We start from the raw sequence: 26553 nt of genomic DNA on the forward strand, positions 1-26553 counted from the left end.
TCCATCATGCCATTGTGTATTCGACTGTTGAACTTCAGGCTAACTCTCCACTTCTGGGTTCGGCCGTGATGTTCTGAAACAATGCCTCTAACACCTTCGACTTTGGCGTTGGTTTGATGTCAATCTCCATCCTTGACCTTGACATGATTTTTGGGTTTCAGCCTCATGGAAGAAGTGCCAATTGGTTTGGGGATTTCCAAGATGATCCTTCAAATGACAAAGAGGAGAAAGAACCTTGAAATTGTTTTTGGTATTGTTGAGGCCCAAAAATCCAAGGGGCTAAGCCCAAGATGACTATTGGCCCAATAGGGACAAGTAAACACAAGAGAATTTAGGGAATGAATTAATACGAGCTACGGGCCACGTGCCGCGCCAAGCAAGAACGTGCGGGAAGACCAAAAACATGCTAACTTTACAAAAACATGTTCACTCCTATTGAACCCGGCTATAGCCTATGGGGATAGGATAAAAATCCAAGCACAAGCATAGGTGTCGGAACTGCCATGCCAACGCCAAGATGCGTTACAAGCTTAGGTGGGCCCAAGCCACCAAAATTACCCGGGGCTTGCTTGAACGGGTTGTGATATGGATGGCAACGGGCTTTCATAAAACTCATTGACGAGCCAAGGGAGTGGTAGTTTCGGGTCACTTGGGGGGCCCAAAACTCAAGCCTATTTCTTCGGCCCGAAATGCATGGGTTAGCATGAGAGAAGAGAGAGCATGACCCAATCCCTTAGAAAAAAAGTGCAAAGCCTGTTAGAAAAGGCTAAGACAATTAGAAGGCCTAAACGTGCTGTTAAAGTGCAATAGGCAAGCTGCTTCCGGCAGCTTGACGAAAAGCCCATAGATTGACCAGAATGACATATCACCAATTCAAAGCCTAGGAAAGAAAAGCCCAGCCCAAACTCTCTGTAAAATATCTGGCCAAGCATGTCTTGTCCCTATCCAAGAGTCAACAGCAACCATCTTAAAAACCAGAGGAAATCCACACAAGCAAGAGGTTTACTCGTTGGGTAAAACGAAGCTCCTTTCCCTCCCATTGTCCTGGCAGCCTGAGTTGAGAGAAAAGCAAGCGGCTCTTCACCTCTATGAGGAAGGGCCAGCAAAACCGAGACCTTGGAACCAAAAATGGGTTCCTTACCCATATGTCTTGGGCGAACGGGATTCATCAAAGAAGATGAAGTAGGGGAAAACAATGGAAAGAGGAAGGGAAGTATGACGGAATTAGAACTCTTAGTGGCTATAAAAGGAGGACTTCTGTTACGCAGAAGAACCAACCCATTTTTCCAGAGCTCGACCAAGCATTGTCAAGCAGCTGGAAAATCTACTCAAGCCACCCCATCTCCTCCTCCATTCGTTTTCTTCCTCCCTTAGGAAGGAAACCAGCCAAATCTTCCTTTGCTTGCTCTAAACCTCCATCCTCCACAGGAAAATTCATCTCTCTCTCTCTCAAAATTGCTAAACCTGTGAAAGCCTAGCTCCCATGCCACATGCTCTCCAAGCCAAGCTCTTCTGTAAAATTGGTTAAGTTTGTTTGGGCTATTAGTGAAGGAAGCCTGAGAGCGTTTTCGTAACAGTTTCATCAGACTCTGTGAAAAACACTCTTCCAGGCGCTTGGTTTCGAACCCAGGCACTTGGGGAATTTTGCTCACTTCTCTTCTTACGGCAGCCCAAGCCCATTCGTCAGGCTGCTGGAACAAAAAGGCCCCAACAGGTATAATCGACCCTAGTAGAGCTTATGGGCCTTCATGGGGGCTTTTATGAATGAAAAGGTTGATTACCCCCATGGCGAGCACATTATGTTCTTGTTGTATTGGCTAAACAGGTTCGTATTTCCCAAAGCCTCCAACTGTGACAGGACCCGCCCCGAAATTTCTCAAAACCCAGGACCAATCCTGTGGAATATTCAACATCTCATTGATGCCGGGCCTACTTACTAAATGGGACGAGACTTTCTGCCAAATTTTCAGCATAGTCTGCCTTGGAAAATAGACATTCCCAAATTTCTTAACCTGTTAAAAACACAATTATACAACTCAACATGTAGTATGCACAAGATAAATTCATGCAGTTTACATATTAGACCTCCGGCCTTACAATCAATCCTAACATGGGCAATATCATAGCAGTCTAAAGAATTTCAGTTTACAACTGAGCCATAAAGTTCAACATAAGATAAATGGTTTAAAAGTTTATCCTGCATAAGGTCGTCTCGAGGTTCACGACTTGCTAAGGCAATTCGATTTCAAGACGATCTACTGCTTAGGGGGGCACAAAATAGAAAATGTGTGAGTGGACAAAAACAAAGTTTCATTAGTTGAAAACAATATATAGTAACCCCACCGTTTGGAAAACGATGCACTGAAAGCCATCATAGATATATATATATATAGCCACATCAAAACCACGGTGAAATCCATATCTCATAAAGATATCCAAATATCCATCCTATACAAAACCATTTCTCCAAACCACTTTCTCAAAACGCGTGCCCATTGCCGGCGAGAGAGGACCAAGTTTGTATTGAGGAAACAATCCAACTGGGGGATTGTTTGACTAGTCCACATGGAAGAATCCTCAATTGACCATGTGGCTAGGGAACGAGCTGTCCAACTATGACTAAGCTCACCAGCACGTACAACAGAATCCTCAATACTGGTACGCATGTGACAAGTCATATGCACGCAGACTAACCCCGCTAAGGGTCTATGAAACACCCCGTTAAAGGTGCCCGGGTTCCAACATATCCAATATCCATAGTTCCCAATTTCCAATCCATAATTTCCAAATCCGGGAAGGTATAAGGTAATGCTTATAGGACTTCAAACTGACACAAACTATAATCCACTCTCTTTCCATAATCTCATTACCAACACCCCACGTACCCCACACATAACCAAGCATAGATAGGAATTCTTGAAAATAATATAGATATTCGTAATATGCCAAAACCCAAATATATTGCAATTACTTTACAAAAATATCAAGTTTCAACTATTAATTATATAATAAATTCAATAAACCAATAAATCATTGTGCATAGTTTTTCCGTCATAAAATAATGATCATTATTTGAAAACAATGTCCACTCACAAGTAGTCCCACGCTGCTTAACCCTGAGACGTTCCCGCCTGCTGAGTACGAATAGCCGGAGTACCTATTTAAAAACACGAGGGCGAGATTAACATAAATTCCTACACGATTCTAGAGATGCCTAGATTGACATATTTGAAAATGAAGTCGATCCAACAGTCCGAACATATCGAACCTCGATAACGTCCAATATGCGTAACGCGATCGACAGTCAAACGATAACCAAATTTAAATCCAAGCATACCATCATGCTCGGGATGACATGGCGATCATTTTAGGACCAAATGGCCCTCCACAAAGTGGCCCACACCCTACCACAAGAGCCGACAGCCCATGGGTGGCCCGAGTAATTTCCGGCAATTGGAAAATCTCCAAACCGCCAGTCAAGACCTATGTCAAAAGATCAAGCACATCAAGAGGAGTAAGTTTTATATTTGAGTCGAAGATTTGGCCGTTAAAGCCTCAAAAGAACGATTTTCTCTTTGAAAAACCTAGAAATTTCTAAGTTTGGATTCAATGACTTCGGGACAAAATCACGTCGAGTCTTTGAGGGAAATTACCGAGGGAAGGTAAGGAAGTGTTTTGGTAGTCAATTGGTGGCTGGTGGTGGTCGGAGTTGGCCAGAAAAGCCGCCGACAGCCACGTTTTGAAACAGCCAGTTTTTTTGTCTCTTTTTTCGTTCAATTTTTGGTTTCATCGCTTGGAATCATGGCTAGATATGGGTATGTATGGAAAGAGGGGAGAGAGACGACGAGTTTGGAAGTTGTAGCACCGGTTTTGGTGGTCGGACGGCGGAGATATCTTTGTCTAAAATCTGCTATTCGTGGAGGAGGAGAAAGAGGCAGATTCGTAAGAGAGAGAGAGAGAGAGAGAGAGAGAGAGAGAGAGAGGAAGAGAGAGAAAGAGGAATTTGATATTTTAAACACTGAACTTCGAAATATTTACGGTTGTGTCACTGGGCTTCCGTTGATCATAACTTCTTAGTTACAACTCCGATTTGAGACCATTAAGTGTCTACGGATTCATTTTCCCAAAATCTTCCTGGATTAAAAGTGAACAAAATACTCCTATCCCCAAGGGAAAAATTGTAATTTTATACTTTATTAAATTAATTAAATTAAATGAATACTTAAATTTGGGTCGGGATTTTACAAACTGCATTACCATGGAGTGGCTTCAGTTGGCAGGGGGTTTGGCCACTTACAGAGACATTGCTACTGCGCCTTTGATCTGAGCCTCCATCTAAAGAGGTCTAAGAGAAGCGACCATTGAGCCCATCAACCTTAATGTAAAAGGACCTTTATGATAGTCCAAGTTTGGCTCCAATGGTCGTTTCCAGAGTTGATGGGACAAAAACTACAGACATCCCATGAGGTGGTGCCTTTGAGGGACTTGGTTTTGAGCCCGATTTCTGGGAAGACAACTGAAGAGTGCTTCACATTCTTTATGGGCAGAAAGACCAGACATGTTGCTTAATGGCTCATGAGTCTGAAGAAAGGCTACTCTTGGTTTAAGAAGAAACTTATTTATCATGGCCCTAAGGATGCTAATAGGCCATGGATTTTGAGAATATGGAGATATTCTGGTGTCTTTAATCACGAGATTTTCCCTGCGGTGGAAAAATGGACACCAGAAATTACCAATATGGTGTAGAGGCTTATAACCCAAAGTTTTTCCGCAAACAGCTTGGATGCCACTAAGTAATCCTCAAGTTGAATTATTTTCTAGTCAACAAGGGTTCATCTTATAGATTCCCCAAGTTGAGCCGAGACAATCTCTTGGGAATTAGGGCTAAGTATGTGGATTCTACCCAGGCTTTGGAGGTAAAGTCCTATAAGCCTGATTCCTGTTGTATCGAGGCCTTTAAGGCTTGGTAGGATCACTACCAAGGCCGATTCAGGGCCATAGAAGCTGCATATAAAAAGGTGTTCGAAGGTTTCCCTTTTTGCCTGGAGCTTGGCAAGAGAGAAAAACAAGCACTTCTTACTCAAATAGCAAAGGATAACAAATTTCCAATGATTGGTAAGGAAAGTTCTTAGTTGGGTTAGACTTGAACTTGTTTTTTATTTTTAGTTGGCTTTTGTTTGCTGTTTGTTCTTGGCACAAGTTACCAGACTTTCTGTCCAGTCAGCAAGCTGGCGATTGAGAAAGGCAAAGCTGCTAGTGAAGGTTCAGGGTCTGTTGGGCCAAAAGCTCTTATTTTTGTTCAAAGAAAGCGAAATTTGGTGAAGACAGTACCTTCTATTTCTGCGGCTGCCAAGGCTGCTAGCCCTTCAAAGACTAGCATGCCTGATTCTGATGTACCTCTTTTTCTTTCCTCTTCAGGTAGAGGCAAAAGAAACCATATTCGTGATCTCTAGGAATTTCTCTTCCTAATTGCATGGATTCTGAATTGTTCCTTTGTTTGATGCAGTTGAAAAACTGGGTACCAGAAAGAGGTATTTGCCTAAAGAGTCTGTGAGTGGTGGCGATGTGGGCCAGATTCAGCCTGACATTGCTCAAAGCAAGCGGGCAAGGACTTCACCTGCAAATACTCTAAAGTCAACCACTGTTGCCCCCAGGTATTCCTTTATGGCTAGTTATATGTTGATTAGTAGAAACCATGGAATTGTCGCTGCTGATCTTAATTTATTTGTCTGTAGATTCCTTCCCCTCCTTCCTCTCCATTAGAACCAGTGGCATCTTCAAGCCCAATTCCTAGTGTTGGAGAAGTTCTTCTAAAGGAACCAGTTGGAGCAGGGGAAGTGGAGCCTTATTCTGAAAGGGCTCAGACATGGATTTCTGCCTCAGTAGTACTGAAGTAAGAAATAACCTTATTTTGTGATCAGTGCATAATTGTATATTATTTTGTACTGACAGGACCCGACCCAAATTCCCCTTTGGAATCCGAGCCGAACCCTGTTCGTGATCGACACCTGGCAGGTGCGGAGCACAAATGACCTGGTTGCCCTTCTGGTTACAAACTTAATTTCATTTTAGCCTTGACTTCTACCGAAAATTCGGCAGAGTCTCCCCTGTAATTTGTTCAATCCCCAAAATTGCACCTGTCAAGACAAGCATATATACACAACCCAACTTCCAGCATGCATATTTATATACAATCAATAGTAAAGTTTGAGCCCATGGGCAATATCAGAGCATCTATACAGATTAATTTACAAGAAGAGCATTTGGAGGGTTAAGGACCCTACACTAAGCTGACGAGATGCAAGAAGCGGAAACTGCCCTGTGGTGGCTTTCAGATGCACTTCTACGGCCTGGGGTGCAAAACATTTAAAAGGTGAGTGGACCCAAAAATAAAGTTTTAAGAAAAATAGCATAAGAACATACTAACCCCACTGTAAAAACAGTTATACAAAACTAATTCATTCTTTTAATCATATACATACTGAAATCAATGCACTTATATATATATATATATGTCAAGCATACTCATATCTTTTTTAAACTCTTAAAAGCACTGAAATCAGTTTAAAACTACCATCAAGGTGTAACCCTTAAATTCTGTCAATTCCTGATATCCGTCAATTCATGATAATCCGTCAATTCCCCTGGCAGGTCTCAGTGACACAAAGTCAACCCGAGCCACAAACTGGCAGGATTCAGGGGACCGTAGTCAGCCTAATCCGCATTCCTGGCTCTCACGGTCCGGGCATCCTCAAAACTCGTGAGGCAAATGTCAAGCGCGCTGACAAAACTGAAGGCAACCTGGATGTCCGTACACATCGTCATATCCGAAGGCAACATATACCGAAGGCAACCTGTTTCTATAACTGGGTACTTAAGGTGGCCTAAGAAAATTTAAAAATCTTTGAAAAAATATGCTAAATAACTGAATTTATGTTAAATCTAGAACTTTGCTGCCATTTATCTGTTATTTAGCTAAAATTCCTTTTTCTATATCCATAACGGATATCTCACTCGGTAGTATGTGAATTCAAAACATTTAAAAGCATATATCAACTAATAAAATACTAATTTTTTAATAAAACTTATTCAAGATCAAATACTGTAACTGAATAGCATAAATTCATTTATAAAAACAAAGAGTCCACTCACAGCTCGTCCGAACTCGCTGGACCTTTTGGAGGTCTCTCCTGCGGGTCAACTGGTGCTCGGGTGCTTGATTCAAGTACCATAATAATATATATTAATAAAACAGCTCAATATAAATATTTAAATAAAACCCTGACCCCCGGCTCCTAGAAGTGCGTGCATCCAAATAAAGTTACTCCTATACCCACATTAGCGTTCCTTTAAACCTAGGACACAAGTCCCATGAGTCTGGTCTCAAACGGAGGGTTGGTTTGGTCACAAACGCACGATCAATGGCTCAAAACTATTGAACCCGGAAATCACATAAGATGCGAAATCCGTTCAGGGTTCAAACGTTATCCAAATTAAGATCCAGGAATTCTTACGCGCTCGTGACAACACGAGGATCATTCTAGGACTGAGTGTGGTCCCCACCAAACTGCCCATGCTTCGGCAGGGCGTGGGTGGCTTGAGAAATTCCTGGCGGCCCAAACTCCTAACTTAGGTAAAACACCCATTTTGGAACCACTTTTGTTCTTGGACCTAATCCAAAAGGTGGCCGAAATCACACTCTCAAAACCGGCTGAAACCTAGATTGAAACATCAAACGATCTACGCTTTGAATTTCTGGAATCTTACCCAACCAACATCTAGAGCATGGAAAATAGCTAGAAAACCATACCTCACTCGTCCGATTTGGTGGCCGGATGAAGGAGAACGAAAGCTTGGAAGTTCTATCAACTCCGGCGTGATTCCAAGCTTTTTCCAGCGAAAAATAGCTGTTCCAAGGGCAGGGACCAGTCGGGAAAGGAAGAGGAAGCGGCGGTGGTTCGATTGGGTCCGGTCCCGTTGATTGGAGTGGAGTGTGGCGGTGGTTATGGAGGTTTGAAGGTGACGGGTTAGAAAAAAAAAAAACAGGGGAGGGGGGGCTGTGGTCTGAGGAAGAAGAGTGAGGGAGAGAGAGAGAGAGAGTCAGATTTTTTTTTTAAATCCTGATTTCAAAATTACCGTTTTGCTCTTCTAAGTATTTTGACCGTATTTTCTTCGTTAGAACTCCGATTCGAGTCCACGGACTCGTTTCGTCGCGCTCTACGCAAAATGCAAGTGGAATAGTCAAATTCTTTCTCGGTCAAAAAGTCAACTTTTCCTTTACTAGAATATTCTAAGGGCAAACGTGTCCTTTCCTCTTAATAGTTTAATAGTTAAATATTAATTAAGGTTTGGGTTATTACATGTACCCTTCTAGCTTATGATTTTGTTTTTTGTTTTTAGTTAAACTTGTGCTTTTAATTTCTTTTGTGTTTGTTTCAATGTATTAAATTTTAGGACTCATTTATAGCATGTTTACTAATCTGTAATTGGATTATGAGGAATTAAATTGAGGAGGAGTTAGATTGAGGAGAATTAGATTCTGGATTCATATTGAACTTGTTTACTAAACCATATGGATGAAGGGGAGTTAGATTCTGAAATCCTATTAAAGGTGTTTACTAAACCATATGGAATTGGGGTAGGAGTGGTACTAACTACTAAAATGTCCTTGTTGTTGGGTTAAAGTAGATGACAAATTTTAAAATTTTAAAATTCTGTGAGGATTTAACGGGTAAAAAAGATGAATTCATAATGGGTTAGCTCTCCCAAAATTAGAATACCACATCCCACCCAAGAATTTAATTCCTAATTTTGTGTGGGCCCCACTTACTTTTTAATTCCTTGATAACCTCTCTTCAAACCCTCACGTGGGTCAATAGGTAACAGTTACCTATTTTCTTAACTTTAGTGTGGAATAAAGCTAGGACCTTTATATACTATGGCCTTTTGAGAGGGTTTTGCCCATTACTGACCCAAGTCCAAAAAGCCATTTTCTTTGTTTCTGAAAGAAAGAGGTTGGGCTTGGGTTTAATGTAATCTTATTTGAGAAATAAAACCAGGTAAAAACAATTTCTTAGTTTATGCACACAACCTTAACTCTTAATCACCCCCAAACAATAATTAGCACATATATCAAGTGATTGTCACATTTATTAAGTGTTTGTAATAGGCCTTGTTTAATGGGTAGAACAAAAATAGGATTGGGACTTGTTCCAGCAAGGCCATCTCCAAGTGAGGCCTATATCCTCAGATATAGCCCAAAATTCCCAAAACCCATCTCCAAGAGTGAGCTACACAAAGGGCTACAAAAAAAGAGAGGGCTATACAAATTTTTGACAACATCTTCATCATTTTACATATTATATATAAGGAAGATGCCAAAAAAGCCTTTAAACTTCATCATTGGTGGGAAATTTTTAAAGGAGTATTTTGACTTTAAAAACAGAGAAATTCGAGACCGACACTGTGCATGTGAGTTGTTTCCGAATTCGGATTCAACATCCAACTATCATCCTACAATTCCGGGAGAAGATGATGATTATTTTTAATTGTTAAGTTGTTGTTTCTAAATTAATATTTAAGTTGTTGTTTTTAATTTAATGTTTAAGTTGTTGTTTTTAGATTGATCTTTTTTTGTTTTTAAATGAATTTTTAAGGTTTTTATTTATTTATAAATAGTAGTTTAATTAAATTAACTAATAAATTTACATAATATACTAAAAACTATTAAAAGATTAATTTTAGCACTTTGCTGTTGGAGACGGATAAAATGTAGCCTAACACTATTCCTTATAAAATTATTTTTTAGAGGGCTAAATATAGCCCTCCCTCTCGGCAAATTGCCTAAAGTCCTAACCCTATTGGACCAAATCCCAAACTTGTTACATAAAATCGAAATAAAAATTATTTAGACTGTGTATCCAAATGATTTTTTTTATTTTTTTTATTTTTTTTTTTGGTACCCAACTTTCCACTTCCACCGCTCTTGCACCTATTGATGCTCCGACGTTAACTTGTAATCACCCCCCAACAATAATTAGCATATATATAGTGATTGTGGCATTTATTAAGTGTTTGTAATAGACCAAAAATAGGATTGAGACTTGGTCTAGTAAAGTCCTAATCCTGTTGGACCACATCCCAATCTTGTTGCATAAAGTCCAAATGAAAATTATATTTGATCTAAGCATACAAGTAGTGAGAAATCCTGAACTCACTGTAATAAGATGTAATAAGATTGAAGCATGTGTGTGAGGTGGCAAAGACTAGAGAGGGCATAGGCTATTGTGTAGTGTAGCCAAGCATTGAATTACACCAACTAGTTGTTGGTCCTTCACAGCATTTAAATTCCTTCCAACTACTATGACCACCTCATTTGCCCACCTCTCCACCTCTCCACTGTTCTTTTCTTGCTGCATTATTCTCTCATATAAAATATAATTAAATAAAAATAAAAATGTTAAGAAATGAAACTACTATTCATTAATCATTGGATAATATAGTAAATTAATCATTTTTCATATTAGAAAAATTAAAATAAAAAGCAAAATCAATTGACACATGTTCACAATGCTATTCTTTTTATGATTCAGATTCACATACAACAACAACATCAGTAGGCACCCTTGGAACTGAGAAGTTTCTGAGATACAGCCACAATTTTTTGTCCCATGGTTGAGTGGTGAAAGTTCGCAGACATATGACTATGTCGTATTAAATAATTCTCTAACATTTGTAATCCTTCCATCCGAATGGAGCCTAGCGAAGCAATTTCGTTTCTCCGTTTTGACGTGTGATACGATAGAAAATGATAAATAAGGATGTGCTCTTGGCACCTACTTTATTTCTCTAATTTTATCTTTCTAGGGAACAAATTCAATGAAGGAGACTATGATGCAAAATAGGACAAGCCGATGGAAGTAAATTTATGATTTAGATCAAGTTGCTGAGATACCATGTGAATGAAGAAAGGAAGTGGAAGAGAAAGAGTTGATAATACGTCCAGACGATGACATATCACTATTTGTACATGTAATAAGTGAGCATCATCACGATTTTTATGTGTAACCACCCCCCTCAAACCTACAGTATTGAGATAAGGTTTGCAAACAGTGTTGTTGTCTCTTATTCAGATTAGATAAAGATAATGGGAATTGCAATTTCTAATGAACAACTAACTTCATAAAAGCGTTTTGACCTTAGTTGTCAAGATGAAAATTCCACAAACCCAAATAGCATAAATCATTGTTTTGATTGATGAGTTTTTTTATAAAAAAAAAATAATTATTTGAGGGATATTGTTAATTTCAGGAAGACAAGTCAATGACCCACTACTAGCAACACGGATATTGTTCCCAACTTAACTACCCACAAAGCCAATAGTGTGGAATTTTATCACAAAAAGTCTCGGTGATATTAGTAGTAGAATCATTCATTATATCTTGTATTCTTTAGTCAAGTTTTTGATGTGAGACTTATATTCAACATATATCTCTATAAAATCGCTTGAATTCCTTAGATGATTTGAACTAAAATAAATTATTGTAATTTTAATAAATTTTTGAAGCGCCGTGTTCGTCTATTTCGTTAATAACAACTAAATATCTTTTCATTTGTCTTTTTTTTTTTGGGTAGATGTGGTGTTAAGTAAGTTGGTTGGGATAGTGAGTCCACTCATTTCTTAATATTCAAGTTTAAAAGCTATTTTTTTTATAAATTTGATTGATTTAGAATAATTTAGACAATCATTTATACACATGTTTGATGGGATTCTATGTCCATGTTTTGCCGGGATTTAATCCTCAAATCGAAAGTCAAAACGAAAGTTGATTATTATTATTATTATTATTATTTTTATGGCTTCAAAATATGCATGCCGTTGGGATATGCCAGCATTTACAACAACATAGTTTTGATTTGAAAGAGGATGTTGAGCCAATCCAAGCTCAAAAGTCATTACAATTAAAGGCATGGCGTGTACAACCTGATTGCAGTTGCGAGGGCACCGTCTTTCTCATACGAGCCTCTTTTGTCAAGACATCTTCATCGGTCCCGTTACCCGTAGAACTCAGAACTTGAAATAAATTTAATGCCAGATGCAACTACTTGTTTTGCATGAATCTCTATTTCTAATTCGACCTATAAAGAGTCAATATATATATATATATATATATATATATATATATATGTGGCGGATCCGTGACATAAGTTTTGATATAATTTTTGGGTTATTAGATTACTCCACTTTTAATGGTTGAGATTAAATCTAACATGGCAAATAGTTTTAATGTTTTAAATAAACAATCATTAATTTTATTTTCTCTCTCATAAAAATAAAATAAAATTATTTTCTCTCTCCCTTTATTCTTGGAAATGTAATCTCTCTTCTTGATAATATCCATTTTTTCTTGGTCATCTAATCTCTCTCTCTCTCTCTCTCTCTCTCTCTCTCTCTCTCTCTCTCTCTCAGTTCTTTAATTGAATCGGCAAATGAAAATGATATGAAATCAGTCAAGTTTGCCTATAGCTTTGATCAATGTATTTCACTGAATAAATTATCTGATGACAATCAAGTCTTTCACCTCTTAGACATTAAAAAAAAAAAAAAAAGTGAAAGGAAGAAATTTAGGAGGAAAATGGATATGAAATGAAACCACAATGCAAATATTAATTAAGAAGCTGATTTGGGGAAGAGAGAGAGAGAGAGAGAGAGAGAGAGAGAGAGAATGCAAATATTAATTAAGAAGTTGATTTGGGGACGAGAGAGAGAGAGAGAGAGGAGAAAAGGAGGAGGCGTCAATTTTCTGTAGAGAAAAAGAGAGGATGAATTAATTAAGGATAATTAATGAGATGAGAGAGAATGAATTCTTAATTAATATGGTATCAGAATTTTAATCCCAATGTATAAATATTAATTAAAGAAAAAAAATATTGTTTTGCCATGTCATGTTTAATCTCAACCATTAAAAGTTGAGTAATCTAATGGCCCAAAAATTGTGTCAAAACTTGTGTCAAAAATATGGTGCCACGGATCCGCCCCCATATATATATATATATATATATATATATATATATATACATAGAGAGCTTTCATTGAGGAATCCTTCAAATAAGTTTATTTGAAGGACACTCTTGTGGGGCCCACTCCGCATTGTATTTCACTAATCCAAACGTCTATTTTGTAGATAATCATTCAAAGATTATCTCTGCAAAAATCATTTGAATCCGATATTATTTGACCACCCAATTGAGTTATTGAAATGTTAGTACTTTCTTGAAGCATCATGTTCATTGATTTTGTATGACACAATTAAATGTTGAAATGGTTTCAGATTTGTCTAATTTTTTGCAAGAATGATCTATGAATGTAGACTTAAAAAATAGATGATTTAGATCGTTGAAAAAAAATTCGTAGGGGACCCTAAAGGGCGTCCCTCAAATAAAATTATTTGAGATATCCCTCAATAGAAGGTTCATTGAGATGGTGGACAAAACTAAAGGAAGTTGAAGTTACACCCAAAACTAATTGGTAATAGAAATTATATAATTGTCCCTTAACTTTTTGATATAGAACAACTCTTCAAATAGACAATGTAGAGAAATGACGTTTTCTTTGTAGATCTTATTATGTGTTTGTTTTTAGGAAGTTTATTGGTTTGAGGCTTATTCGGTGCTTAGAATTGAATTGGATCTTATTCTGTGTTTGTTTCATTTCCTCCTTCAACATACTGTAAATTTCCAATCCAATCCTAACTAGAGACCAAACAGGCCCTTGGTGCATTGACGTAGGAATGATCAAAGCGGCAAGCTCCAGAAATTTCCTCCGCCAACAACGAACCTTTCTCTCGCTGCCAAGGCCTCACTAAGGGCAGGGGAAAATACATTATCAAAGCGGCATGCTCCATTCAGGTCTGAGGAATATTTTACTTGATTACTTGCATTAGTTGAGGATGGTTAATAAATAAAATAATTTTTTTTTTTAAATTTAGTACAAGCGATTGAGAGAATAAGGTTTACACAAATATTCATTGGGTGCTTTGGTGTTTTAAACTTCTGCATGGGTGAATGTGAAAGAGTTCAACCAACTTTTGCTCACATTTCCTAATAAGAAACATTTTTCTTTGTTTTCATTTTGTTTTTTGTTTTTTGTTTTCATCTTTTCTTATTTCTGGTTATATATATTGATTGGATTTGGCAACACAAGATACCATGTTAAGCTACTAAATTTGATCAAAGATTAAGACTTTGACAACAACAAGAAAAGATTATGACTTTGCAACATAAAATAAGCTAGATAGACATTTGACCCCCTGTTTCTAGGGTTTAACCAAGATGAGTGATGATAATGATGCCCACGTACCCACCAATAATTACAACTTTAATGGTTGAAATGAGCAGAACTACCTATGTACCTTGATGCCACCTCATACTTTTAATACACAGGTTCATTGTGGGCCTAAAGAAATCGATGTTATTATGACAGCTCCAAAGTTTGGGAGAAGAAGAGAATTTACCAGCAATATACTCCACTGCATATAACATAGGATAAAACTTGGCCAGCTAAGCTTTTCCGATCAATAATGCCTCATGTGGCTTGCTTTTGGTAGCTATTCACAATTGGGTTATCTTTGCATTTGTACTATTTCTCAAGCGGTAGGGCATATGCCATCAAAGCCAAAGGGGTGGCCCCTAAGCTCACATAGAACCACCTCATCCAAATTAAATTCGTTATAGAGAGAGAGAGTTGTCGCCCATCTATGTTATAACACATAGACGAATTATATCACTTGACGGTGTTTCAATATCATATAATAATTTAGAGCGAATTTCTGTTCATCCATATTATAATATGCAAACAAATTATATCATGTATCTGTATTCCAATACCATACAATAATTTTTTCACATAATCGAAGTAATGTCTCATAGCAATCTCCAATATCCCTTCGATCTGGTTTTTGGACCCAAAAAAGATAAAAGAGAGAGAGAGAGAGAGAGAGAGAGAGAGAGAGAGAGAGAGAGAGAGAGTGTCTGATTTCAGCGCAGTTATTATAGGGTGGAGAAAGGTGCGTAATAACCACAACTGCCACTGGCTCATCTCGCCCACAGTGCTGCCGTAACATAACATGGTCAACCACCCAAGCTGCTTATGACTAGCTCTTAATGACTCATCTAACTTTTTTCTCTCTTTTTATTTCCTTTTTTATTTTAAATTTTTGGGGTTCTTTTTTGTTTGTATTTCAATGAACCCATCCTCCCATCCATATGCTGTAATTTCATAAACAACCTTCACATGTGCACAACCTCTTCTTCTTCTTCCTCAGCTCTCATACACACATTGCTCATTCACTTTTATCAAACACTTTCTTGAGAGAGTTGAGGCAAATAAATGGCGCGGCCGGACACATTTTCCGGCAATGGTACTACTCATGAGGCAGAAGGTATCATGTTGAAGGAGATGAAGAAGATGAAAGAAGAAGAAGGAGAAGGAAATGCTAAAAATAATAGTAAAGATAAGCTGCGCAAGGTTTCATTGTTGAAGCTCTTCTCATTTGCTGATTCTTATGACTACTTTCTAATGGCTATCGGATCTGTTGGCGCATGTGTTCATGGTGCTTCTGTCCCTGTCTTCTTTATCTTCTTTGGCAAGTTGATCAATATTATTGGCATGGCTTATCTCTTTCCCAAGGAAGCTTCTTCCAAAGTTGCTAAGGTATATTAATTATATATATATACATGTCTGTGTCTGTTCATATTCGACTTGAATTTCATCTTATATTCTTCTTCTTGCAGTACTCCTTGGATTTTGTATATCTCAGTGTGGCTATATTGTTTTCTTCATGGACGGGTACGATTGGATTTTGTAAATCAGCCATTAGAGATTTTGGTTTATTTATTTATTTTTTAAAATAATGTTGCAAATATATATTTATATTTCTGTAGAGGTGGCTTGTTGGATGCATACTGGGGAAAGGCAAGCGGCCAAAATGAGGATGGCATACTTGAGGGCAATGCTTAACCAAGATATAAGTCTTTTTGACACTGAAGCTTCCACAGGAGAGGTGATATCTGCAATTACAAGTGACATTATTGTTGTTCAAGATGCCCTTTCTGAGAAGGTGAGGCTCTCATGTTAATTATATCACAAAATCATGATTATTAGTAACCTACTACCTACTACCTACTGGTTGTAATCATAAGCATAAATTTTTTTATTTATCATAAGGTAGGTCCAACCTTATTAATAAGAATAGTGGACCATTTGTTTCCAAACTAATTTTTATTTTTATTTTTAATATTTGTTTTCAAAACTTTCTTTTTTGAGAAAAGGCGACGAATTGCATTAGTAATTTAAGTCTAAAACCGTCAGTCACAAAGATCTTAATGATAAAATACCCTCTTGATGTTTGGGATTATTTTCAAGATGGGCTCCCGACGTTCATCAATTTACACGCCATAATTTTCACATATAACCAATTTAAACCTTGCGTAAAGAAAAAAGGTTGATGAATTAATGAAAGAAGTGGGATTTACGAGAGTCAAAATAGTTGTTGTTGTCTAGGGTTTTTTTATTCCATTTTCGTGTGAAAATCAGCGTGAGCTTTATCTAATTTCCAGGGCTCTCTCTCTCTCTCTGGAGACGGAGACGGTGCAGAAGTAAATGCAAGGCTATCAGCATTTATAAGTCGATTGAGGGGGTTGGTTGGCTGTCGAGTGTTTCATTGTCTTTAATTGCCAGCTGGATAGGCTTCTCTTTTCGGAAATAATTTAAGAGGAGAAAGTATTTAGGACATCTAGAGCAACATTAATTGTGTTTCGATTAGATTAGATCTTAGATCCTTACTAATCGATCCAATCTTCTGTCACTGCACTTCGTCATGGGCTATTTTGAAGCATGGCAGACCAGCATGTAATGTGACCATGTTTTGTTTCTCCAAAACATTATTAAAATCGAGAATAAGAACAAAAAGTAAAAAGGTGACAATTTACTGATTTAATAATCGATCACAATTTTAAGGAAACAATTATGGTAGTGAATTTATTAGAAAATTTAGGACATAATTTAAATGACCTTGTATTAGGTTTAGTAATTTTTCGTTACAATTCTTGAGTCGATTGAATTTGATTTATTTTGTTATAAGATCCGTAAAGGATATTTCCGTACTTCGTTGTACCTTATTTAATAAGTTTTTTGGTTATAAGATCAATGATTGCTCTTGTGTGTATGCATAGGAAAAATAAATTAATTAATGTGAAAAATTTAACAAATTTCTGCAGTTTTTAATGTTATACATATATACATATATATATATATATATATATATATATATATAGTTGAATGATGAGGGTGGATGATGATGCAGGTAGGGAACTTCATGCACTACATAAGCCGATTTCTAGCAGGATTCATAATAGGGTTTGTTAGGGTATGGCAAATTAGTCTGGTCACTCTCTCCATTGTTCCATTAATTGCCCTTGCTGGTGGTGTCTATGCATATGTCACAATTGGTCTCATTGCAAGGGTTCGCAAATCTTATGTCAAGGCTGGAGAAATTGCTGAAGAGGTCACCTCTCTCTCCCTCTCTCACAATTGGTCTCAGTGCTAGGCCTCTCTCTTCCGGAAAGGGATCCCTTATACTGCTTTGTTTGATATATATTTATATTCTTTTTGTGATTATTTGATCAGGTGATAGGAAATGTGAGGACTGTGCAAGCATTTGCAGCAGAAGAGAAGGCAGTAAGAGAGTATAAGACAGCTCTTTTGAATACATACAAGTATGGGAGAAAAGCAGGACTAGCAAAGGGTCTTGGGCTTGGCTCCATGCACTGCTCCCTTTTCCTTTCATGGTCATTGCTTGTTTGGTTCACCAGCATTGTTGTTCACAAGGGTATCGCCAATGGCGGCGAGTCCTTCACCACCATGCTTAATGTTGTCATTGCTGGCCTGTAAGTTTTATTTTCTACTATCTTAACTTGTTCTTACCAACATGTGTACTGGAAGTCCGGAACATATATTAAGTTGAGCATTAGTTAATGACAAGGTCACGCAAGGTGGGATGAAACTGACTGTTTGATCAGAATCTTTGAGTCAATAATTTCAGATTTTTAGATTAGCAAAATTCAGTCTACGAGTTGGACGTGAAGACAATGAAAATCACATATCAGTACGCCTTAGGACGCATTTCTGATTCACCAGTTCTTATCTCTTTTGAATTTGAGTGGAGGCAGTATAATGTAGCTATCTAGAAGCGTACGTATGTTGCACTTCATCAACTTTGTGTTGTTAATAGAAGCTTCAAAAGTTCCCTGAAGTACATTACCAACTTTGGTGAATAATCAGGTTGTCATTTATAAAATATGAACAAAATTTTACCGGTAATCATAGAACTTGGTTTTGTATAGAAAGAGTAAGCTACTGGAGCGTGGAGGGCAAGGCATAATGCTTCAGTTAGATTTCACTATATAAAATGTGGAAAGCTGTAGAAAACCTCAAGATGTTTATATGACATTTGACTGGGTTTATAGTTGTGATGAATGTATTGTGGCTTAGAAAATTTCGATTTACACAACGTCTCACTCAATGATACTATTTGCTTTTTAATTGGAAGGTCTCTGGGGCAGGCAGCACCTGACATCTCTGCATTCATTCGAGCTAAGGCAGCTGCCTATCCCATATTTGAAATGATAGAGAGGAACACAATAAGCCGATCCAGCAGCAAGAATGGCAAGAAGCTGAACAAAATTGAGGGGCACATCCAATTTAAGGACATATGTTTTAGTTACCCGTCTCGTCCCGATGTTACCATATTCAACAAGCTCAATCTTGATATCCCTGCTGGAAAGATTGTAGCCCTTGTGGGAGGAAGTGGGTCTGGAAAGAGTACTGTTATATCTTTGATTGAACGCTTCTATGAGCCACTTGCCGGCCAGATATTATTAGATGGAAATAATATTGGGGAGCTTGACCTTAGGTGGCTTAGGCAACAGATTGGGCTGGTAAACCAGGAGCCTGCCCTTTTTGCAACAAGCATTAGGGAAAATATTCTTTATGGAAAATCCGATGCTACATTCGATGAGATCACACGTGCAGCTAAACTCTCAGAGGCTCTCTCTTTCATAAATAACCTCCCAGAGAGATTCGAAACTCAGGTAATGATATGTTATTTCTCTAAAGAACTTGCGTTTTTCCTTGTGCATAAATTGGATGCAGATGTGGATACAACTGCAGATATCTATTACTTGGATCCAGTTTCATATGGTGCATAAAATTTCTGTAGAAACATATAGCTTGAGGAACAAAAGGAATTTTTATACAATGAAAAGTAGTCTCTTTGCCACTTCAACACTAACTTTACAAGAGCATGCTTGGTGAAGACCAAGAATTAATCATGATATATATGGATATTGCCTGCAGACATAGTAGAGAAGTAGATGGGACCTTAGAGACTTTTTCTTTTTCGCTTTTCATGGATTGATGCTTAAATGTTCTTTTCCAGGTTGGTGAGAGAGGAATACAACTCTCAGGAGGACAAAAGCAAAGAATTGCAATAGCACGTGCAATAGTGAAGAATCCATCCATTCTTCTATTGGATGAAGCAACAAGTGCATTGGATGCAGAGTCTGAGAAGAGTGTCCAGGAGGCTCTTGATCGTGCCATGGTGGGACGAACAACAGTAGTAGTAGCCCATCGTCTTTCTACTGTTAGGAATGCAGATGTAATTGCCGTTGTTCAAGAGGGGAAAATAGTGGAAACTGGGAGTCACGAGGAGCTCATTTCTAATCCGAACGGTGTCTATGCAGTACTAGTACAACTACAAGAAACAGCTTCTTTGCAACGACACCCCTCACTTGATCCTCACTTGGGTCGGCCACTAAGGTACTTGGTTGAAAGTGATACATCCAGGAGACTTCATATGAAATATTCTGATGCCTAGAGCAACTTCAACTATTTGAAATGAGTAGAATAATTTCTGAAAAGTATTATAATGAGTTTGTTAGAGGCTAATTATAGAAAATCTTTACTTTGAAATATTAATGCTCTACTTAAAAGCGAGGATAATGGGAAGCCTTGAATGTGTTTAGCTTGTAAATTCGTCTCTGACATTGATGTCTTTATAATATCTATTTTCTTTTGCAGTATAAGGTATTCACGAGAATTATCACGCACTACAACAAGTTTCGGGGCCAGCTTCCGTTCTGATAAAGAATCTCTTGGCCGTGCTGGTGCTGATGGAATAGAGACTGTAAAGTCAAGACATGTTTCAGCAGGGAGACTGTATTCCATGGTTGGACCAGACTGGTATTATGGGGTGATTGGCACCATTGGTGCCCTTATTGCCGGAGCTCAGATGCCTCTTTTTGCTCTTGGGGTCTCTCAGGCTCTTGTTTCCTTTTACATGGACTGGGACACAACATGTCGTGAGATTAAAAAAATCTCTTTACTCTTCTGCGGGGCTGCAGTTTTAACTGTCATTGTTCATGCCATAGAGCATCTTTGTTTTGGAATTATGGGAGAGCGACTCACTCTTCGTGTTAGAGAAAAGATGTTTTCTGGTATGTCACAATCAATTACTGTATTATACCAGTTGCATATATAGGGTGTTAATTGAAGTTCTGTTCTTCTTCCCTTCGAAAGCTGTTTGTATGATCTCTTCAAGGCTTGAGGTCCAATCAGTCCAAATATTTACATATATTTTTCATGTTTCATTGGTGTCCTTCCTTCATCTTGAGAATGCATTGTCCTTCATATATTTCAAAAAAACAGATCACAACACGTTGTTATGTCTTGTCTGATGGCACTAATATACGCGTACGTGTGGGAACATATTTGTATTATACATACGTAAAGTTTACCTTCGTTGAGCTTAGAATAAGATTGTATGATATTGATTACTCTTTTTTAATTTTCTCTTATAATTGATTGCAGCTATTTTGAGGAATGAGATCGGATGGTTTGATGATACAAACAACACTAGTTCTATGCTTTCGTCGCGTCTAGAAAGTGATGCAACTTTGTTAAGAACTATTGTTGTTGATCGGTCAACAATTCTTTTACAGAATGTGGGTTTGGTTGTTGCCTCATTTATCATTGCCTTCATCTTGAACTGGAGAATCACACTCGTCGTCTTAGCCACATATCCGTTGATCATCAGTGGTCACATCAGCGAGGTCCTACTTTCTTCTGTAGCTTTAAAGAGATAAGGAAGACATTTATTTATAGTATGCTAACAGTTTTTATCTTTTGTTGCAGAAACTTTTCATGCAAGGCTATGGTGGAAACTTGAGCAAAGCATATCTAAAAGCTAACATGCTAGCTGGGGAAGCTGTGAGTAACATGCGCACTGTTGCTGCATTTTGTTCTGAGGAGAAAGTCATCGACCTTTATTCTCGTGAGCTAGTTGAGCCTTCTAGACGTTCATTTACTCGTGGTCAGATTGCTGGCATATTCTACGGTGTATCCCAGTTCTTCATATTCTCATCCTATGGCCTGGCCTTGTGGTATGTAGCTTTACCTCCTTCTTCACTCCATGTTTGCCATAAAAAATGCAAGTTGGATAATGAATAATTTTCCATTAGGTTTATGGTATTTTAATATTCTAGTATCCTTACTTTATTTCACATGTTCGAAGAGCTTCATGTGAATTGATAGCTTCTTTTCTTCTCCCTCGTCTTCCTGTTCAGGTATGGTTCTGTTTTGATGGGAAAGGAGCTTGCAAGCTTTAAATCTGTCATGAAATCATTCATGGTGTTGATTGTGACGGCATTAGCAATGGGTGAGACTTTAGCGTTAGCCCCCGACCTTTTGAAAGGGAACCAAATGGCGGCATCAGTCCTTGAAGTTTTGGATCGTAGAACCGAGGTCCTGGGGGACATAGGAGAAGAGCTTACGAAAGTGGAAGGCACAATTGAGCTTAGGAGTGTTCACTTTAGCTACCCCTCAAGACCAGACGTATTGCTTTTCAGGGACTTCAGTTTGAAAGTCAGGTCAGGCAAGAGCATGGCATTAGTGGGGCAAAGTGGTTCTGGTAAAAGCTCTGTGCTTTCTCTAATACTCCGATTTTACGATCCAACAACTGGGAAAGTCACGATCGATGGTAAGTCTTGTGCATAAAACTTTGCTCTATTGTTCTGACTGGGAACAAGTAAATTTGAACATAGAAGAAAATACTTGATGCAATTTTTAAAGGAAATCCATGTTAAACATAGAAGAAAAATACTTGGTGCAATTTTAAAAGGAAATCCATGTTAACTTTGAAAAAGCAAGATCAAAACAGAATTCCGGAGCAAATTTCTGAAATAATTCAACGATCTGCGGAAGTTTAAATAGTTTATCAGCCTAGGACCTTGGTGTTCTGCATCGTAAAACTTATAGGAATCTGTTCTCTGATGTTGAAAACATATGATTATTCATTCAACTTCTCTTTTTCCAAGAGCTTTTAAATATGCTGCAAAAGTAATTTTCTTTCAATTTGGTTGGTTTATCTAAATGTTGATACACCATGCAGGGAAAGACATTAAGAAACTCAAGATCAGGTCTCTTCGAAAGCACATTGGCCTGGTTCAACAAGAACCAGCTCTGTTTGCCACATCAATATATGAAAACATTCTTTATGGAAAAGATGGATCTTCTGAAGCAGAAGTTATTGAAGCGGCGAAGCTTGCTAATGCCCACAGTTTTATCAGTGCCCTTCCTGAGGGCTATTCAACTAAAGTCGGAGAGCGAGGGGTGCAACTATCTGGTGGTCAAAGGCAAAGGGTTGCCATTGCCCGTGCGGTTTTAAAGAATCCGGAAATTTTGTTATTAGATGAGGCCACCAGTGCTCTAGATGTGGAGTCTGAGCGTGTGGTGCAACAAGCTCTTGACAGATTGATGAAGAACCGTACAACTGTGTTGGTGGCACATAGGCTGTCCACAATACAAAATGCAGATGAAATTTCAGTTATACAAGACGGGAAGATTGTAGAGCAAGGAAGTCATTCGAGTCTTATTGAGAACAGAAAGGGAGCATATTTCAAGTTAATAAACATTCAGCAACAGAACACACAACAGTAACAAGATTGAGAACAGGTTTACTCGAATTTACGTAGGGGGCTCTGTTCATCACTGTATCTTTGTAATTCTTTTCATTTTCAATTTTTTTTTCTCTTTTACCATATATGATATAAACTTATCAGATGGAGAGATTGCAATTGTATGAGAATAATGATAATATACACATGTTGGGGATTGCTGTACAAATATGAAGTGCTATTTCTTATGGCATCCAAATGTGTCAATATAGCCTTTCCTTTGTATTTCAAGAAGTGGTGGAAAAGGAAAAAACACATTGGAAATTCATAAAACTAATGAAAGAAATAACCAATTGTGCATTTTTGTTTTTGGTATTGTTGTTCTAGATTTAAGATTTTTGTTGTCTAGCGAGAACCAAATGCAACCTCCTCAGTGGATTTCAAATTTATATGTTGTCTTTGTTCAGGCTAATTGTGCCGTAAATCTGTTGTAATATGGTGTTCGATGCCAAAATTTGGACCAGGATCCAAATAAGAAAAATAAGAGTAACATTCATAGGATGCAAACAGATTTACATGATAGAGAACCTTGACTGAGCACGCAGAAAATTATGGTATCCAAGCATTAGAAGAAGTTGGTAAACTAGATAACGAACCAGTAGGCCATATAGAATTTACAACATCTGTTGTAAGTAGTGTTGAGATATAAAAAAAATCATCAAAGTAAATTCATTTTTTCTAAAGAAAAAAAAATTTGTTAAATGCAAGCCAGTATGTGTTTCCAAAATTTTGGGATATATGTTGTGTTTCAAAATGGTGCATCATAAATGATCCGCTTGCCCCGAAATGACCTGACCCAATAGGGAAATCCCAATTGGATATAAAAGATAATAGGCCTAAAAATTAGCGGAATCCTATTAGCACTTATTTGAAATTCAAACATGTTGATTGCTCAAGCGAGGAAAAAAAAAAAAGAAGTGGAGAATTAAAAGAAAAGGACGGCTGGTGAAATTACAGCAATACAGAGAAGAAGAAAAAATTGCTACAAGTATACTGTAATCTCATTTCTCTTTTCTGTGTTAGGCATGACATGCCACAAAGCCATTGGTGAGAAACCCATAAATCATTTGGATACAAATCCATGGGTGAGAAACTCCAAAATCATTTGGATGCAAATTCATGGGTGAGTAATCCGAAATTATTTGGATGTAAAAATCCATATAGGTGAGAAATCCAGAACCTCTGCAGATGAAAAAAATTCTAGGCATTTTCCTGGGAAAATGGATTTAGAGACTTATGACAGTTAGCAAACAAAACAAAAGGGGTCTTTACTTTTGTCCTGTTGCTTCTTCTTCTCTCTATCCGAACAAGCTACAAATGAAAAAATGGGAAGTTAATTCTCTACCACCAAGTGCAGCCAAAAAAAAAAAAAAGGAAAAATACTGCGGTCTAATCCGGTAGCAGATACAAAGAAGAAATGGGTTATACCTCTGCCGTTGGACAATTTGATCAACTCTCTCCCTCTTTGTTTTATAAAATAAAAATAAAAATAAAAAAAACACTAATTCTTCTGTGCCTGCCAAAACAGAAAAAAGAAATTAGTTATTAGCATATAGACAAAACAAGAAGGGAAATCAGCAACAACAAAAAAAGGACAATTTGAAGGAGGAGGCCATGTTGCCTGGCCCACTCTTGGATAAATTCCTCACATTGCGTTTGTGTACAAACAACCAAAGCAAAAGAATGTGTGTTTGTGTGCAAACCTGACAGTCAAAACAAAAGGAAAATGAGCCAACAAAAATAAGAAAAAGAAAGAGCGAGGTTGACACCTCTTTCTTGTGCGATTTGTCAAAGTGTAAAGTACGAAAATACCATTGGAGTAACAAGGATGCTCTCCAGAAGGGGTTTGACTGAAAAGCAAAAGAAAGAGAATAAAATAGTAGAGGGCTTGACAAGATAAAAGAGTTTGCTTTAAATAGAGGAAAGTGTGGCGCAATTGTTCTCCAAGATTATAAAGGCTACAATTCCTTCACGTCTCCAACTCCTTAAGTCCCATTTGGAGTACGATTAATTCAGCTAGAAGATCAGTCTCACACTGGTGTGTGATGTTTCACGAAGGCCACTGATCAGTCCTTGCTTGTGGGACAGCTGATTAAATGATGAGTGGGCTGTCCAAAATCGCCCATTGATTCTCAAAAGCCCAAAATATTTGATGGATTGTTCTAATTGCCCATTAAAATTACATAGGCCCAAATTGTTTAATGGATTAATTTTAAAATCCTCAAAGTCATATTTCGGTCCAAATGTAAATGTCAATTGTAGAAAATTAGTGGGTTTATCAAAATTGCTCATAATTTTTCTTGGACATTGACAATAAGAAAATGGTACAAAACCATCCAATTTTTCCCATGGGTCATCTATCTATGAAAATTTCAAAATCATTTATAAATTATAAATAAAAATAAAAACTAACATAGAAAAAACTTATAAATTATTTTGATAGAATTTATTGATAATGGTATAGTTATAAGCATGAATAAAATAGAGCTTGAAAAACAAGACTTAGAATTTTTATGTATGTATATTAAGTCAGGAACTATAGAATTACAAGAACACATAGATAAAAAAATAATTACAAGCATTTTTAGGATTATTAAATTATACTAGAAGTTTTATCCTTGGTTTAGGAAGAAAGATTGCAGCACTGCAAAGTAAAACCAGTAAAACATGTCAAAAATATTTTAATAGTGAAGATATTAAATTAGTTCAAAATATCAAACAAGACATAACTCAGCTTAAGCCTCTAGCATTACCATTAGATAATAATGATAAAATAGTTGAGACAGACGGATCATCAATAGGATGGGCAAGAATTTTATATCAGAAGAAACGAAAAGAAGAACCTAAATCTGAAGAAAAAGTTTTAAAAAATGCATCATGTAAATTTAATGATATACAAGCTAGACTTCTAGCTACTAACTTAGAAATTTTAGGAGTCATTAACTCCCTTAAAACGTTTTCATTGTTCTTACATAATGAGATATTTACTATTAGAATAGATTGTCAAAATATTGTTTCTCATTATAATAACATTACTACTAATGAACAAGCAGCCCGAAGATGAGTCAATTTTGTTGATTCTATTATAGGAAATGGATTTAGACCAATATTTGAGCATATCAAAGGTATGTATAATACTTTAGCAGATATCTTATCCCGCATTATTCATTAATAGATATGCAATATTTTGGAGCATCATCCTCTAGCAGCAAAAATAATGGTACACCATCACAGGGTGGTAATCCATTAAGCATGAGTAGTCAAGCAAGACCAATAGTAAATACTTATTATTATAATGGAATTCCAGTACAAGAAGTTGGAAATCCTGCTTTAAAATATCGTTTTCAAGCATCATTAGCAAATAAACAAAAAGTTCTTTTAGACAATTTTTAGAATATTAGAGTTAATAATGAAAGCATGAGAAGAGGGCATGAAAATCTCATTAAAGCCCTTGAGCAAGAGTTTTTAGCATATAATTATGAT

The 26553-nt window shown here is 37.2% G+C and overlaps 1 protein-coding gene across 1 annotated transcript; it reads left to right on the plus strand.

Annotated features, from left to right (window-relative positions):
• Positions 1-15113: 15113 nt before the first annotated feature.
• Positions 15114-23263, plus strand: LOC117627269 (ABC transporter B family member 2-like). The gene is made up of 12 exons (XM_034359258.1): positions 15114-15712; positions 15793-15847; positions 15943-16118; positions 17364-17564; positions 17687-17946; positions 18609-19149; positions 19497-19876; positions 20138-20553; positions 20927-21168; positions 21251-21498; positions 21682-22094; positions 22506-23263. The coding sequence occupies exons 1-12, from the start codon at positions 15389-15391 to the stop codon at positions 23051-23053; spliced, it is 3804 nt and encodes a 1267-aa protein (XP_034215149.1). The 5' UTR covers positions 15114-15388; the 3' UTR covers positions 23054-23263.
• Positions 23264-26553: the final 3290 nt, after the last annotated feature.

The sequence above is a fragment of the Prunus dulcis genome, chromosome 5 (assembly GCF_902201215.1).
Source record: "Prunus dulcis chromosome 5, ALMONDv2, whole genome shotgun sequence".
In the NCBI taxonomy this organism is placed as follows: Eukaryota; Viridiplantae; Streptophyta; class Magnoliopsida; order Rosales; family Rosaceae; genus Prunus; species Prunus dulcis.